At 36.8% G+C, this 18732-nt stretch overlaps 1 protein-coding gene across 2 annotated transcripts in view; it reads right to left on the bottom strand.

Annotated features, from left to right (window-relative positions):
- Window positions 1-18732, bottom strand: part of LOC132201041 (protein amalgam) — a 119266-nt gene that overhangs the window by 38388 nt on the left and 62146 nt on the right. For both annotated transcript variants that reach the window (XM_059626907.1, XM_059626906.1), the window contains one exon: window positions 13253-13378. In XM_059626907.1, the coding sequence (XP_059482890.1) occupies window positions 13253-13361 (109 nt within the window). In that variant the 5' untranslated portion in view covers window positions 13362-13378. The remainder of the gene's footprint in view (window positions 1-13252; window positions 13379-18732) is intronic.

Here is an 18732-nt window from a genome sequence, read left to right as displayed (position 1 = left end):
AGCGGGCTATCTGCTTTGCACTTTTCTCTCTCTTTTTGTATGCTTGGAGGAAAGACTGGTGGAAACGCGGCAGCTAATACGGAAGGAAAGTCAGTGAATTCTAAAGGTTATTGCCAAATCAGAGCCGATGCTCGGGGTGCTGTTGGCGCTGCTTGTTTTTCTTATCCCGGCAACTTGTTGTTTGCCTTTGCATACGTATATGAGCATAGACGGGCGCTGAAAAAACGTAAGGAAAATTGCAAGCAAACTCAGCGATTTTCTTTTGAACTTTCTCGTCCGTTTGATCAGTTGGAAGTGGAAAGGAAAAGCAGGTTGTTTCTTTATGTATAATTCATAGGTGGCCTTTTGACATTAGTAATAAAAGAGGAAAAGTAAGAAACACGCGGTGTTTATCTTTTTCTCGTCTTGTATTATGTATTTGTTTTGCCCAGCACTACATCAAAAATGTATGTGACACGCCGGTGGGCAACTTTCCGCCTAGCTTTTTTTTTGCAAGTATGAGAAAAGTATGAAAGCAGGTATTGATAAACAAGATAGACGAAATTATTGGTACCTTAAAAAGAGAAATTCTCCCAAAAAACTATTTCTCTTCGGCTGCCAAACGAGACGAGTTGCTTCACTCTTTTTCCGGCTGCTCTTCTATCAAGCTAATCTTGCCACTGTCTTCCACGGGAACATATTGTGTACTTAGCTGGCGCAAAGAGGAGAGATAGTTGGATTTTGTTCCATCAAAAAACTTGCTATTTTTATGCACGAGCTCCGTCAAAAAGCAGCTCTAGGTAGACGGCGCTGTTAAGTTCTAATCAAACTTTTCCATAAAGAAGAGATCTCATCAATCAAAAAGTTGAGAGCGAGCGAGTGGCAAAATAAGTTCTCTCCCGCCTTCAACTCTAGAGCGTAAAATACTCCCATCCGATACTCCTCGGATGAGATGGTTTGGTGCGAAGGAAAAAAAACACGATTGAGAGTGCCTTCAAATGGAAAAAGAAGTAAGACACAAGAATCCTCCCAATGAAAAAACGGCAAATAAAAAATTGATTCTTTTTATTATTTCTTTTGTTTGGAATATGACTGAGTAAATAAATATTTAATTTAATAATAAAAAAAATGTATTTTACAATTAGTGTAAAAAATATTTGGTTTTCATTTATATATATTTTTTTATACTTTTTCTCTGATTGACCTCGCAGCACATCAAGGCCTGTTGATATCCAAGTGACTTGTTTTGTGCAACTTCTTTGATGAAGTCTTTTGACCCACTCAACTAAACCAAGTTCTTTATAGGTCACCGACCAAAGGATATCAAAAGCGGACCAGAGACAAACTCAAAAGCCTTCTCTCTGGGTCCGCTTTTCCAGCCAGCCGAACCGGAATTGAATTTTGTTTAATAAGCGAATTTTCATGTGCGGCTGAGTAATTTTTTCTATCGCTCCCGGATTGTGGGAGGGCTGATTGACGTGCGTGCGCCCAAATTACGCACTCGTTTCCACCAGGATAAATCGGATACACTCAGGGTTATTTGATTACACAGCAGATAAAAATGGCCGATTTTTCGTGTCCATTTGTCAAAGCGCGGGCGGCTTATCGAGTGAGCACCTCTCTTTCTCTCTGTCGAGTGTGCGGGCAACGAGATGGAAAGAACTCACTCACTCGGTCCCTGCACCGCTACTCGACAAGAGTTGCTCGGCCACCACTTCTTTTCCCACCCTTGTGCCCACGTCCGGCCGGCGTTTGGGGTCAATTTTGAATAAAATTGAATAAAAGTTGCCTCGTCGAGTGCTCAAGTGAAACTCGCCGGCCCGCGAAAGCAGGAAGTTGTAAGTCAGGGAAGGAAAGGACTCTGCGCCAAGAAATGCCGTGCGCCGCATTCGGACGGATAATTTCCTTTTTTATATACGAGCAAAAACTTTGGTAATTCGCTTCCCGTTTCCTTTCATGGAAAATTTAATTTCAGCAAACTTTGTTTGCGGAGGAAATAGAATGGAAACGTCTGCAGTGGCGAGATTCTTTTGCGTTTTAATTGTTTCCGAAACGACTTAAGGGTTGAGACAGGGTGGCTTCCAACTGAACGTGCACGCTGAGCGGGTTGCATAACTCCTGACAGACAACGTGTTACTTGAAAAAATTTAATTCTTAAAAGAACTGGAATAAAATGAACCAAATTACTTGCTCGATTTTAGTTGAAATTTAAACTCCAAACCCTCCAAACAGTTAATAAATTGGACTTGTCATTAGTTAAATATGAACTCTTAACAGTGTAAATTATTAATACACACAATTTAAATTCTCACAGTCTGATTCCATTTTCAAAACTGCAATAACGTGCAAAGTGTCATTAGCGTGCTTAAACCGAACATAAACGAAATTTCAATTCCCAGGTTTCGTGCGTCCGTGTCCGTTAATTAATCAGCGTCCACATTTTTCAATTAACGTTGCATGCACGGCCAAACAAAATACATACAAACATGCAAGTAACTAAAATTTAATCACCCACTCGTTTCGTTCGGCGGCGCAAATGAATTAGTTATGATTTTATTGCCGCACTGCACTGCCATACATACTGCGATAATGCTCGGACCAGCCTGCATAATTCAGTATCCAAACACTCGGGGTATTGATTTAGCCTTGTCTCTGTTTTTGCAGGCAACGAATCAATGAGCCGTTACCACACGTCCATGCAAGAGCCGCCCCACTTTGCATTATGCAGACACCTAAAGCCAAGTTTTTTCCCTTGCAGCAGCGAGCGGGTGGAAATGTTATCAGCAAAAGGGCGAGAGTGAGAGAAAAAAAAGTGGAGGCGCGCAAAGGGCTATTATGATATTACGTTCGGGCGCAGCAGTCTCTCTGGAGGAATAACCGTTCGGGCAAATTGCGTGTACCTAATACTTTTATGTGTATTTTTCTCCCGGGCTGCGGATATTGTTGACACAACGACAAACATTTCAGATAATCTACTTCCCATGTAGTAAATAGCTAGAGCAGAGAAATAAGATTTGTTAGATCCAATTTATGAAAATTATGCACTTCAAACATTGAGTAGATTAATTTATGATAACATAATTAACATATAATTCAGTTAAAAAGAGTATTTAAATAAAATTTATTTTCAATCTACTTTTTTCTTATTAATTATAAAACTTTTGCATTAATATATAATAATAATTATTTTGAATTGGAGTTTTTGAATGAATCATGCTAGCTTTGATGATGCGTTTTTTTATTTTAATTTTAGGATTGATTTAATAATAAAAAAACATTGGCATAAATAAAGTGTCTGCCAGTGGGCATTACCATAATAACAATGATTCCAGTCAATCGCGAACCTAAATTAAATAAATAATACTGTTTGTAATAAAAATAATTGAATAAAAGTTTCATCACATTGATTTTACTTAAAATTTTATAAGCAAATGAACTAGATTGACTAGTTAATTTTAAAGCAATTTAATGATGTCGAAAAATTTTTTTCGTAATTTAAAATCAATGAGAGAGGACTAAGGCAAATATCACGAGCATTCATTAAGAAGCCTGTGGCATAAAAACGTACCAAGAAAATTTTATGCAAACACCGATTCAAGAGGGGATTTGCATGGTAATAAAATCTGTTTCAGCAGCTTCGCACGCGGCCTTTCGTGAAGCCGATCCGGTGCGATTCATAATTCATGGAGGCGTTAAATCGGCGCGAGCAAAAAGGCTCACGGTAAGAAAAGAGCAAACACGCCGCGTGTGTATTTTCACGCAGCGAGAGAGCCGGTTTTGTTTTCGACAGCGCACACACATTGGCCGCGCGCGCCGGGCCCTGAATCGATAATGCGGCAGATAAAGTGATTGAAAAATTGCATCATTATCCCGAGAGCGAGAGAGGAGCTGCTGCGTCACCGCTCATTGAATCGCACTGCCGATGGGCTTAATTCCCGCATAGTCTTATCGGGTTGCAATTTGAGCAGCGAAAGATGAGACGGAGAGTGCATATTATTAATGATTGCGATCGTAGGCACCTTTTCTCTTGTATAAATTTTACGCTTGGGAGGTTGCATATTTAGCAGGGGATTGGTGATTGCGATAACGAGACTCTGCAGCACACAAATGCAGAACGCGCATGCAGGTGGAAATGACGCTCGTTTGCATCCAGTCACGTAAATGTCGAGGCAAATGAGCGAAATGTACTTTTTCTCCGGTTGCCCATTTCTCGCGTGAATTGCTCGCCGAGCTGCTGAAACGGCGATCAACTCGTGAATACAGAAACGAGACGTGGGAAGGGAATTTTCCAGGTGGTTTAGACGTTGAAAAGTGCACGATTTGCACGATGATTGCCTTCTCAGGGGTATGAATATTTCATCAGTTTTTAAATCTCAAATCGATTCAATACAATTTATGGATGGGGGGGGGGGATCTATTAAATATTTGCACGATTTTTTTTTTTGAACAAATCTATAGTTTATGGATTGTATAATACTTTAAAAATATATTAATTATTAATTGCTTGAAAATAAAAAATTAAAAAAGAGCTATCTAATTTTTATCAAATTTTATCAAATTTTTTTTTTTTATCAAATTTAGCTAAATTAACTTACATTCTCTTCTGATATATTTTTTTTAATAATTTTGCCTTTAAGTATACTTATCTGGTAAAAAAGCTTTTTTTTCAAACTGTGTAAAATGAAAAATTTTACTTTTAGATTTTTATTTCAAAATAAATCAATAATATTTTTACTAATTCAAAATTAAAAAAATAAATATATTATCATATTTATAAACTATTTATATTTCCTTTAAGCAAAAATATGCTTAAGTAACGGCCTAATTTGTCCTCAAAATCTCATACTTTTTAAAGCGTACGTAATCGTAATACAATCATGTTTCTTGTACACGTACAGTTCTGTTGATTCTGATAGTTTACGACGATTTTCTAATAAAACGTTTTTGAATCGAGAGAGAGTTTGATTTGCTACTGCAGGACGATAAAGCTGCAAAACATATAACTTGATGCACCTCTTCTCTCCCCTTCGCGATTATTGACTATGCATTCGGATCGCCGAGCAAATTTATCGGTTCAATATTGGCCTCGGGGCGAATTTATGCACCAATATGCCTGATAGAAGATTATTGCAAAGTGGGGAACCAAGAAGAGCGCGCGAGGTGGAGAGGGAAATTGGAAAAGAATTCCCATCAAGATTGGAAAGTGACGTAAAATAAGAGAGTGCACGCAGCTGAAGAATACATGAAAAACATATCCCAAAAATTTTGACATTGTACATGAGAAACGAATAAAATTTAATTTACGAGTGACAAAAGCCGCCACATCTTCTTTGAGACGGAATCCATTTAAAGTTACGTCAAAAGAGGAAAGGAATTGCTCTCGAACGCGTTGATGTATATTTTCGGAGTTTATGCCTTGTTGCTGATTTCGAGTGACAAATTGGAATTGATTTTGTCGCCGTTAATTTATTCGCGCGCCTCGGGGATGTCGCAATATACCCGGCTATAAAGCTCGCAGAGATCTTGTTTCGCTGCCGGCGGTGCTGTGCATCGTCGAGTTCCGCTCGGCAAAGGCAAAAGCTATCGAACACACACTCGTAATAATGAATCACTCGCAGTTCAAAGGGTGTTTAAGGCTGAGACTTAATTACGCGCCGTGACTGCGTGCGAAACCTAATAAGCTCACCGCATATGTACGTCTCTGATAATATTATAGCGGAGCAGCAGCCACGCTTCCTCTGCCGCGGTTAATGAGCTCTTTTGCAATATCACAGCCTGCGAGCGGTGCACTCGTGTAATAAGCAAAATCAAAGTGACATCACTGAAAATCACGAAATGGCTTCAAACGACTGCTAACTTATATTACATCATAGCTGGTGAAGTGTAATTATCAAGAAATTGCAATTTTTATAAAGAAATTTCTATATATCAATGAAAAAATGGTTTATTTTAGGCAGCCCTGATTTACTTTTAGCAAAACAATTTCACAAATTTTCTAAATTGTTTATTCAAACATCAATTTCCTGTTATTTTCTGACTACTTGACCTCGTTTTTCTCCAATTTCCATTACATTCTTATTTCTCTAAAGCAAATAAAAAAAAATAACAAAACAAAAGTTCTCCAATTGCGAATAAATTGGCTTTGAAAATAAAAGTAAAAGAAAAGTCGAGCTCAATCTAAAATAATAAGTCTCGCTATCCCACGAGACACACTCCTCGCCGAACTCGTCTTTCTTTCTCTCTCGTGATGGAAAATCAATAAAACAGTTTCGAAAGGAATTGTGTCTTCATTATTCTGCTCAGCGCGCTGCGAGCGATTTGATCTATTCCCACCTGTTTCCCGCCGCGTAAAACTTTGAAAGAGACTATGCAGGTACCAAGTAATAAAATGTGAGTAAAACCGAACGCAGCTCACACATGAAAAGAGAGAAACACTCACTCGCGCTTCCACACCCACCCAAGAGGCTGGGTCACCGCATCGTGTTGGAAAAACAACTACACACGCACGTCTTTATGGGACAATAATCTTGCCCAGCTCATCTCCACTATACACACAGACCAGACCTGCTCGCGATGTTTTTTTTGTTTTGTTTGAAGGCCAAAAAGTTCATAAAAAGGATCGCCCAATAATTCCATCAATGAAATAGAAATAAAAATGACTCTATAGACAAAACAATCTATGACTAAAATGACCAAGTAAACAGTTTTGCTCAATTTAAATTTTCTTTTTTCTTTTTCCTTCTTCTATTTTTAACCTCTTTCACGTTTTTCTCAATCCTTGCAAATAAGTCTATGCGGAATTTCAGCACCTCAAGCGTCGCAAGTTCCATTTTTTCCTTTCTTTGTGCACGGGCTAGAGCTGACCGGGTCAAGAGGTTGGGTCAACTCATCAGGTTGGACACACACACTCGAAATGATTGCCCCTCGGCCTCGGCTGATTTGAAAAGGGTGCGCCGTCCGTTGGCTGACACGCGCGCAGGGAGTGAAAAATGTCGCACGCTTGACGTCTCAATGGGTGGACAAAAAGTGCACGTGAAAAATGTTGGACCGAATTCGCCTGGGCCAAATTTATGTGGAAAAATCGGATCCTTTCAATGCTTTTCATTGGGTTCCTTTTTCACATTTTCCTACTTTTTCCTTTCTGAGCTCAACAATTCTTAAATGGTAAAAAGTAAATTAAAAATAATTCCAACTGCGAAGAAAGGAAAAATCAAATTTTTTTTATATATTAGATTTCCTCCTAAACAGATTGCGAAGTAGAAAAAACGTAGAACAAATAATTAATTCTGCTGCTACTATGTTGTGTTGGCAATTTTTTTTAGCACATTAACAACCAGTTTGTCTGTCATGAGCTCGTTTTATTCACTAAAAAATTGTTGTTACCTCCAGAGCAAAACTAATTATATGTCTGCGCCTTGCTTTACGGTTGCAAAAAAGTTGCTTTTAATGGGAACACATGGAGCACGCACGGTGGTGTGTAACCTGCTCGTTACCAGTAAATTTTTGCCAGTTATATTACACCGCGCTACACGCAGTTTCGTCCAATGTGAGATGTTTTGCATGTGTGCGGTGCTGGGTTGCATAACATCCTCCTACTCATGTTCTCTTATTTCAAATAAGGGTGTTTTAGACGTGTTCCAACCAGCCACAGTGGTATAGCCCTGAGGTAGGATCTAAAATTTTAGTTGGGACAATTTTATCCTACAAAATTTTAAATATGGTTAAAAAAAAAAACAATGGTATATTATGTCATTGAAAAATATTTTTAATATATTAATCTTTGATCTTACATAGTACATACTGGCGCACAAAATGTTCAGTTTGAATTGCATTGCTAGCTCATATAAAAATTCAATAGCATGAATTTTATATTTTTACGATATTCAAAAGTCCATAAAATAACCTTATAAGTTCAACACAATTTTATAATAATTTATTAAATTTTAAAGATTTCAAAAGTCAAAATTTAAGTGTAGTGATGAACACTAATATCGCTTTCATAAAGAGTATTCTTTGTTTGAATTTTACTTTCCAATTAATTATTTTTTTGGCCCACTTGAGGAAGACGAACCAGAAGAAGAGGAACTGCCTTGGCCACTACTAGATCCACTGCTGGAACTTGCTTGCCCCCACGGTCTAGAACCACCATTGCCTTGTCCATTTGCAAACATCTTTGCGAAATTGAAGAAATTTCACGGAATGCTAAATGAAGGGGAAACGCGTCAGCCAAAGCCAAAATAGAATAAAAAGTAATAACTCACAGAAATCGATCAATAATTAGCAGATTCTATTTGAAGAGTAGCCAGAGTAATAACCATGCACTTAAGCACTAAGAACAAACTGATACCCGAATGATGCGTTCATCTGCTTAAATCGAAGATTGCGTCTAAGACGGCTTAACCGACAAGTGGGTTCTTTACCTAAGTCATACAGATTTTGAGCGCCCCTTCCAAAAAAATTCAATATCAAAATTTCAAATCTAAAACCCTCAATCGAGTTATAGCTTATGTGCAAACTTGCAATTATTTTGAAAAAATAAGTTAAATGAGATAACTTTAACAAAAAAAAAAAAAAAAAATCTTTTTGTTGAGGACTTGAAAATTGATGATAAAAAAAAGAGAGGAAGATAGTGTACACTCGGTGTTATTAATCAGTGAGTTTAGTCTTAACTTATTTTGGTCTAAATTTTTATATGTATCGTAGGCCTAATCATTCATCAATATTGTCTATGGAATACGTTTATATAGCTAGTGCTTCAGAGTAGATAAGCTTTTGAATTGTCATTTGAATCTCAATAGTAGTGATAGTTTAGGTGAAATGATAAGATTCCCTCGCGTAAGTTCTTATTTTAATAGCTTTTCAGTGTAAGAAAAAATCTAACTATTTAAAGATCCTTGAATTTGATTATTTTCTCATTTTTATCTTACACAAATAAAAATATGTTATGATTTTAGATTGAATGTGGTTTATGAACATTTTTTTAATCTATCAAATTGATAGTAATTTTATTGAAAGTGATATTTTTTTTCTTTTTTAATAAATGATTTACGATTTACATACATCAGATACATTAAAAAATGTAATTAAATTTGTTATCAAATCCTTTATGAAATTACTAGAATAGAAAATTTTACAAAATGTGTATATCATTTATTTATCGGTTCAGAATACAAAAGATTGCCTATATTTATAAATCAAACGAGCACCTTTGAACCAAATTTAAAGCAATTGTCTTAAATACGACAATTTCTATTTTCATTCCACTTTTTTCTAATTCAAAATTGTGATTTAATATTGTATGTTTGTTTTTCTTTTTTTAACAAATATTAAATTTAATGGAGAGTGTCTTCACCGGCCTCTTCTAGCTTGGATTTTTTAAATGTGTTTTTACTTTTTAGTTAAAAAACTTTAGTATCATCATAATTATTATAAATCAATAATTATTTGGCGTCCACAATGACAACGACGCGAGATTTATCCGTTGAAAAAACGTTGCAGGCGCGCTCTTACAAGGAGGTGTTGATGATGTGCTTATTTTTATTGTGGGAGTTTCATAGAAAGAAGCGAATGAAGGATAAAATTTCGAGATAAAAAATTGATTTAAAATTAATTTTACTTGGCCACTCAGGTATTTCAAATTTCTTAAATCAGTGACTCACTCAGAGATTTTCCACAGTCAACTCGTAGACCAGTCTCGACTTTAAAATTAATACTTCAAGTAGATTACAATAAAGTTGAATAGAGCGTGAACTTCCCATAATGTTTGAAAACATCTAATTTTTCTTCCAGTAAAAATTCAATTAAGATGCCTCGCAACTAAAATTTCAACTAGAAATTCAAGTCTTTAAAGTTATAAATTTTACAGGCATATTTTCCTTTGGATATTATTGCACTGCGTCTATTGCCTCATTTGCGCTTGATTGATTTCGCTTGATATTTAAAAACTTTCTCTAGCATTAATTCAGCTTTGAAATAATTGATAATAGAAAACTATCATTGCAATCTTTTGTGATACACTATAGCTTGTAGCGCTTGTAGCCTGTTTTGAGTATAGTCCAATCTTCTTTTTTTTCTAATTTTCTATTCTTAGAGGTTTGTTTTAAATAAATTAAAAAATCAGAACTTTTTTTATCAATGCGTCGGAATATTTAGTTTATTCCAGGGCGATGGCCTGTTATGGGACCATCTAAAAAGCATGCTTTTTAGCATATGCGTTGGAAGGATCAGCTCTTCCACCTGCAGCTCCTGGATTGCCCCTAGGCTGGCCACCATTGCCACCCTGACCATTGTTGCCTGATTGACCAGTAGGGTAGGGAGTGGCTCCCTTGTGTGGGTTCCCAGTGGCTTGGCATTTTGGCTTGCCTTTTCCGTCCATGGCTGGTTATCATGAAATGAAATGATCAAAAAGTAATAAAAATTTCCTAGGCTTGAATATAATATTAAATTGCCCTTAGCAAGGATTTTTCATTATTTTATATAAGATAAATATTTCTTCAAGTGAAAAACTATTAAAAAATTTAATATTAAATAATCGTAAAAGTCAAAACTAACAAACTTAAACAATGCATGTGTGATAATTTTCTTAAGTATCAGTAAAGCGAAAGATTAAAAAATTTAATTGCTGCCTCTAACCTGGTTTCCAGATTTGAAGTGCTGGATGCAAATGTGATAAGCAGAGCTGCGAAGGAACAAGTGCGACTGATGAATCGGAACTGTGCGTAGAAAGATCCCACACTTTATTTTATACACGGAGAAAAAATGCCCATCGACGCACTTTTTATAAACAGTCCAAGTCAAGTCTTAGATTTACATAAGCAGAGCAAGAGGCGTGGCTTCATCACAACAAGGAAAACTTTGCAAGAAATTCGCAAGCAGTCTTATGTATGCGAGCGAGTAGGACCGTGGCTATTTATATTTGGAGCGTGTGACTCACTTTAGCGAGGACTGCTTATAAATTAGGCACTTTAGGCAGATGGGGACCAGTTTCGCAAATGCGACTTTTAGCGTTAGAATTCAAATTGAGGCTAACGGTTGGATATTATCCTATTTTCTCTATAGCAAATATCCAAATTCACATAATAAATATATCAATTAAGAACTTTCAGAGCAATAACTTTCACTCAAAAAGTTTAGAAACATATCACGTCATAACTGCCTTGAATTTTATCCCCTTGAAATGAATGCAAAATAATTTTAGAGGAGAACTGGTTTTAATTAAACTTGAATAATCGGACTTCAAAATTTTCAAGGGGCGTCTTATTTAAATAACAGCTTTTTAAATGGTTCATTTCTTTAAATACAAAGTAAGCAATTTTGCATGGCCAATCTGTTATTCATTACCTAGAAATTAAATTGTAAGGACACAAACAGTTTACGGAAATTCTTCTTGTTCCTGTAACATAATTCACTGAAGACATATTTTTTTTTACTAAATGGCATTGGAGACTGATTTTAAAATAATTAATTTTATTTAATTTTTTTGCAAAATTAAATAACATTGTGAATAGACGCTTTATTATTATTGTTTAAACCATAAGGTTGAATAAATAAATAAATTTTGCAAAAAATTATTTTAAACTTTATTTGCTACTTTAAAGCATTATTTCTTCTTTATATTTATTCAAGTTTAGGCGCTTTTTTTCAGTGGTTTGTCTTCTTAAAATTTTATGGTTTTTTTTATTTTCTCATAATAAAAGGAAAAGTTCATAGTCATAGGTTCCAAATTTGAAAATCAATAATAAAATTACCGCTATTTGAGATACTCAAAAGGGAGGGATCTGAATGATTCAGATGCAGCTAACGATCTGCGAGTTAGATTGCAAATTTGTGTAATTCATCTGAAATACATCAATTAAGCCGGGTCATGCGTATGTTTGTACGAGTCGGCGCGTAATGGGCTAATCACCAGGACAATTATTCACCCCGAGCGATCCCATTCACCGCGTCAGGGATAATTAACGACGTGCGACAAATTCAGCCAGAAGCTGCTCTCTGCAGAGCACGCCGAGGCCCCTATTTTCCGAACCCCTCACCTCAACCCCTTAATGCCGCTGCTTATCCTGCGGCTGCGAAATTTATCATACGGGATGAGCACACCGAGTAAGCCTGCAGGAAGCATCACTCACGACATTCCTCCCTGACCGCAGATCTGCTGCGTGTGCACCAAGCCCAAAACATTTCTCCGAGAGGACGACGACAAAAATGCGCGAGGCCGCGTCGCATTGTAATTTACGGCCGCTCGTCGATCATGAGCGTCTTTGGCCACGGAAAAACAGCCGGCCGATGGATTTACAGACGGCCCAAATTAATTTTCCGTCTGTTTGGACAGATGAAAAAGTTCCAATATGGTTGATTACTCGGATGTGTTCTTTGGCGGACGGAAAAAAATTGCACGCCGCAGAGATGACAGCTGCCCGGCTCACTCGGAGGGAGGCCACCAACGCTTGAGTACAAATAGAGAGCATAAGGAATAAAAGGAGAAGAAGAGAACATCACGGAAAATGACTTTTGGGATAACCTCTTCTTTTCCAACTTGCTGAAAATTGACATTGTTCATTTTTCTCATTGCGGTTTTTTTGTCAGCCAGAATAATGTAATTTGGAAGAGAATAACTTGCGGGATCACTTTTTTCTTACAAATTTAATATTTTAAATTTTTTCCCCCAGCTTTAATTAAATCCTTCAAAGATTGAAGTTCTTCTTCCTGGAAACTTTTATGAAAAATCTTGTAAAAAGCAATTTAAAGTCTCTCTTCGCTGCTCCCTGTTCGTTTCGCACAATTTTGGAACAGGACCTTTTAATATAGCACGCAGTGGCGCGTCTTTTTTCCACAACATACAAAAAAATAGGGTCCGGCACGAAAGTCAGGTTTCACAGGAGTAAAATGCATTTAGAGAGAGGGCACAGAGATAAGTCAATTTCGCTCTCCCGCCGTTGTCTTTTGAGTCAAAACGTCACAGGGGGATGCTTTTCTTCCTCTCATTTCGTTCCAGCAGGTACACACGCGCAAATCATTCGCCAAACCGAGCTCCTTTCTTTTTAAAAGGTATATGTATTTGAAATGAAAGACGACGCGAAAAAAGAGAGACCAAGAGGGCTCGATATAATTAAATGTATCGCAACGAAGTCTCAAGAGTCTTTCTTTTTTCTCTGAATGAAATTGCGGCTGATTGGATTGTCTGCTCATTGTCCGACATGAATAATGCATGACGCGGCCCGGGTGGAATTTTCTTTTTTGAGAGAGGTGAAGAGGAAAAATGGAAATTTGTACTCACCAACGTTCTGGATTTCGCACGGCAGGACCAGCGTGTCGCCGAGCACAGCCCGGTATGTTTGACCTCTGGAAATGAACCTGGGAGCTGGGCCCAGGTCCTCCAAGTCCATGTAACCCTGCGGGTGACCTGCAAGCACAGAGAGAAGAATTCATAAGCCTTTTGATCTATTATATTGTACGAAGGAAAAAATTCAATTCATCAAGCAAACCGAAAATTTTATTATCAAATTTCCAACAGAAGCATGGAATTTATGGACGGTGAGATTATAGCCCGTGTCGATAATAATTACAGGGTTGGCGCAAATTAAAAGTTTCATCTTTAGAGGCAAACGCCGCGCTGCCGACGAGAGAGATGAAGAGTTTAATTTTCGGCCGGAGCCCAGTGAAAAGCAGCAGCGTTACGTCATATTAACAGCAATAGGAGGAGTCTCCAAAATTTATGTGAAATACCTGCGAGGCCAATTTTAAATTAAATAGCGCTCAGTCAGGCAGATGGCTGCGTTAATGGCTTGAATGCCACTTCAAAGTGACATAAATGATTTTTTACTATGTATGGACATTTTTCAGATTTTCAACGTGTCAGAAGTTGCTTTCAAAAAGTTTAATTAATGCGATCTTTGAAAGAAGCTGATTTAAGAGGCGAAATTAATGTTCGTTTTCGTTTTAATTAATAATACCTTTCCTTGGCGGTCGTTAGTTTATTGCTTATTTACATCAAATTTGATGTCTCATTTATTTCACAGCTCTAAGTCCCATTCAAAATTAATTAAAACGTAAAGCTCGCCCACGGTCATTTACCATGAAGTCTAGAGGAAAACATAAGAATTTCCCAAAAACTCCAGCTGCTCAAACCCAATTTACGGGGACAGCGACTTTAAATTAAGCGACGTATCAAACCGAGACTCGTTCTCCAAAATCCCCGGCATGCATATTTATTTGTTTATAAGACGACGGATATTAAAATGCCTGCATCATTCCTCGCGGTGGTATAAGCTGTAATCTCCTTCCCGATCTGCTGGGATCAACAACTTTTGTTCCAAAATCCTGAGGCTTTTCGAAGGAAAACTCTGCAGACGACGAAATATTATTACAAAAAGAGGAGGGAAAACTAATTTTCTCTCAGCAGGCGCAAAAGCCACCTTGACTTTATCATATTCCATTTCGCTCTTTTGCCTCTTTTAATTTACCTTTTAGTCAGGCCCAACCGCCCCCTTATCCACCCTCCATCCAACCTTTCGTCAGAAGCTACCTGCCGTTTCTGCGAGAATTCCTGCTCCCTGGCGAGGACCGCCCCTTTTTGGATGCGAGCAATTCCATCCGCTGATTTGATTAACATAAATTAATAGCCTGCGCGAGCGGGAAACGAGCTGTAATGATTAGAAAATAAATTAAAAATAAGCGCCTGGAAAAAAAATAAAACACCGCAGCAGCAGCAGCGTGGAAATAATAATAAGAATGAATTTTTATAAATCATGTTCAGGATAAGAGGGGCAGGAAAGATAATTAAAATTTCTTAATGTCTTATATGAGAACGATGTGGAAGGAAAAATAATTAAAAATATAAACGCTGGTGTGCGCACAAAACCCTTTTCCTCAGTCTCTTTCACTTTTTAGTACATCTGCAGAGAGGAAAAGCGCAGAGAGAGAATGAAGAGCGAGCGGTCCCTGCATATAATAGAGATAAAAATCAACTCCGACCTCATAAAAATAAAAAAAGAAGACGCACATAATACACTGCTGTACACTCTGGGAATCGTAAAGTTTTACTGCACTATTCCGATACGCACACAATAGAAATTCGGTTTAATGTGATTTTACAGACTCGCTAGCTCAAGAATGAAGAAGCAGGTTCACATATATAAAATGCCAATTTTAATGAGCACCCATGAAAATTGAAACATTAATTTTTATAGAATTATCATATTGCTTTAATTTAATTGAATGACTTTGTTAACAAATATAACCCAATTACATTCAATTAAAAGAGTGCAAAGTTTCTTCAAGTTTCTTATCTTTGTGGCACTTTGCTGAGGCATTTTTAATCTGATTCAATATAAATAATTAATTTTTTTAAATTAGAATAGGCTATAAAATAAGTAATTGGCACATATTTAATATATATTAAATAAATTTAACAATTATTTAAATCCGCGCGCCTTCTTAAAAAAATAAATTTTTATACTGATCACCAATTAAAATTAAATAATATATGGCTTAAAATAAACACATCTGTTATTTGTTTTTTTTTTTTTTTGCTTTTTCTTCGTGTATATCCTGTGCTTCAGAAGCATTTCGATGACTATTTTGATACCCTTACACATAATTATGTGGAAGCGCAGGAGTGGCATTCCCTGTTCGTCAGCAGTTGTTGATGGCCAAGCCGCAGAGCGGAGACCAAGTGACCAATTAACCGTCCAAAACATAATCCAGCTGTGTAATAGTATGTGCGCCTATATAGGTGCACGCCGAGGCATTCGAAGCATTTTAACAAAGGCACCCGAGCCGGGGTCATTTATTAAAAAAGCAACCGCGCGCATTTCCTATTCAAGAATTTTATCGTCCGGCGACGCAGAGGCGGTTATTTATTATTTTATATATAAAATAAGGCTTGATTCTGCCAAAGTCTTTTTGTGTGGACCTCGGGCGCGACAATGGTTAATTTACAAACTCGGAGAGGAGTTGTTTCAAAGCGGCCTTTTCAGCGAGTTTTTGCCAGTCAGGAAACATACCAATTAGCCGCCGCCGCTTTGATAATGGGTCGCAGATATATAAAAGCAAAAACCGCTCTCGGTGGCAGATTTCGGTAATGAATGCGCGGATATAAAGTTCGCTGCCGGCCGCATATTTATCATTCATTGGTCGCCGTACGAGTTTCATTGTGGGAGAGTGAAGTGGGCCTGCCGGGGGATTTTTCCAAGAGTGTTTTCCTTGTCATTCACGACGATTGACATATTCTAGACCGCCCCTAAATAAATAATACGCGCGCTGCAAATTGAATATCAACCATGATGCAGCAGGGGACGCACGCCGGACAAAATAATCAAAAGTTTTTCTATGGAACATTTAACAAAGACGAGCTATAGAGGAGACCTTCGTGCAGAAGTGGATTTGGCTTAAGCATCAGTTCTTGGAAAATTTATTGGACCCTTGACTACTTTTCTTCGAATTTCGTTATAAAAATATAAAACATTATACAAGAAAAATTAAAAGTAATGAATTTTTAAAATATGGAAGTTGTTAAAAGTTGAAATTCATTAGATATTTTCATTTTAATAATTTTTGCAAAAATTTTAGGGGGAAATTTAAAAAAAAAAATCAATCAACAAATTGAAGTAACCTTACTAAATTTAACTATTTATAACGACAAAAATAATGCACCATAAATATTTTTTTCCTAAAAAAAACTTTACCTGGGGGATAGTGTAATTAATTAGTCTAGCCTGTTAATTTCATACTTTATATACTTTACATCTACAACAGCTTAGTCAATTTTAAGTCTCTTAAATTAACAATAGCAGTTTCAAAATCAAATGTACATTCTTGCACTTAAGCAATTAAAAATTAAAAAATTCTTAAAAAATGACTAAATTTTTCAGTGTCTTACTTACAATAAGAGTAAAATTGACAGTTTTCTTTTAAGAACTTTGTATTCTTCAAGGTTATATTGTGCTCAAACCCCTGTGAAAAAATCAAATTTTTTCCAAATTAAACGCATAACTAAACCTTGAGCATGAGCTTTTATTGTTCTACCAATAAATTTCAAAGATTTTATTGACCATTAGAGAGCCAATTTTGCGACTCGTTTTATTACTTTCGTGTGCGCACACGGCGGTCCCCCTCAATTTGTGGGTGTTCAAATGAGTCATTCTATTGCTCCAGCTGGTCCAGAATGGACTCTCACAAAACCCAAGCCATTTTCATTCACGGGCGACAGAATGAACTGCTCCTTACTTCGAGTGCGACCACAGCTGACAAAACTTTTGCAGCTCAGATCAAAAGGCTTGAAATTCGGCTGGGCGAGAGTTCTGCCAGCAGTTGGGGTTTGACAGACGGAAAGGGAAGCGATCCAAATAATTTTTTCTTCGTCTCCTCCTTCACTTATAATACTTTGAAGCGTGAATGAAAAAGCAGTCGGAGGCTGGTTAGGACGTTTCGTAATCGAGTCGTCGTTGGTGCGCGCAGGCTGAAATAATAAAACCGACGGAGTGAGCAGAGCAAAGCACTGTCGGATTAACATTTCTTGCTTTCATATTTCTGCTGGGGCAAGAGCGGGCAGGCACTGCTTCTCTTTTATTTCTTTTTTATGAACTCGTAAAGGATGCGAGGATCCTAATTTGTAGTGTCGTCGCCCCTAACTTGTCTTCTCTGCACACCGAAATCCTCCCTTGAGCCAGAGACGAGCGGCAGACTGCGAGAAACTTTTTGAAAACAGATGTGAAAAAGCGCAAGAGCTTCTCGTTCGCCGTCAAATTTCATACTGCCAATAATATGGCCCAGATTTAAATCCAGCTCAGCCGTTATTTTTTTAATATTTAACTTCAAGAAAAAATTTATTTAAAGATAATAATTTTGAATTTAAAATAAAATAAATGTTAAATGATTTTCATTGCTTCAAATTTATTTAAAAAAAAAAAATATTTATTTTCATTAGTGGCATGTAAAGAAACATGAGTTTATCATTAATTAATTGATCCCTATGAAATAGAAAAGCAAAAAGTACCTTGATTTCAATTCTGAATTTCTTGTCCGCAAAAAAATTTGATTTATTCTAAAAATTCTACTCTAGGAAAAATGTGAATTTACAGTTTCTAAGTGGTCAAATGTCAGGCATGTGGTCGCGGTGTTCAAGGTTTTAATTTATCTGTCCAAGTGATAAATGCAGATCTTTTTTCCATCGAGAGCAGCGCCGTCGCTAAAGCAATGCTGACGTATTTATTTTTATTTTAACAAGCGCGCCGCGCTCCAACCAGCAGATTAAGCGGCAAAGATTGATATTCCACACATCGAACGAGCCCAGCGGCGTTTAAAAAAAGTGGACCGTGCAGAAGAAGAACAATTTATATTTTGGTTGCGCGCGCCATTAACGTGATTAATTATTCTGGGCAGACCCGAAACGATTCAATCAGATAAGTATGGATTCGAATTGACATTTATTCCAAAAGTAAAACATCATTTTTTGAAAAGCTTTTTTTAAATAAGTGTGAGACATCGTTGACTTTTTTAGTTATTTTATTATATACAAGAAAAATCGTCTGAACTTGAAAAGAACCTCAATTGACTCATGATTATTCTTTGCTTACAATTCTCAAGAACTTTTTAAATTTTTTGCACATAATAATCATTGCAAATTATACCACTTATCTCAAATATGTATTCTGTGATGACTAATAGCAAATATATAGGTCCAATGTTCCAAAATAAAATTCACATTAAAAAAGATAAAGTTATTGTGGAGTAGACTAGAGGAGCCCATTCATTATC

Source organism: Neocloeon triangulifer, unplaced genomic scaffold (assembly GCF_031216515.1).
Source record: "Neocloeon triangulifer isolate White Clay Creek 2 clone unplaced genomic scaffold, ASM3121651v1 ptg000014l, whole genome shotgun sequence".
Lineage (NCBI taxonomy): Eukaryota > Metazoa > Arthropoda > Insecta > Ephemeroptera > Baetidae > Neocloeon > Neocloeon triangulifer.
The sequence above is the reverse complement of the archived record's forward strand: the minus strand, read 5'-3'. Positions and strand labels throughout refer to the sequence as shown.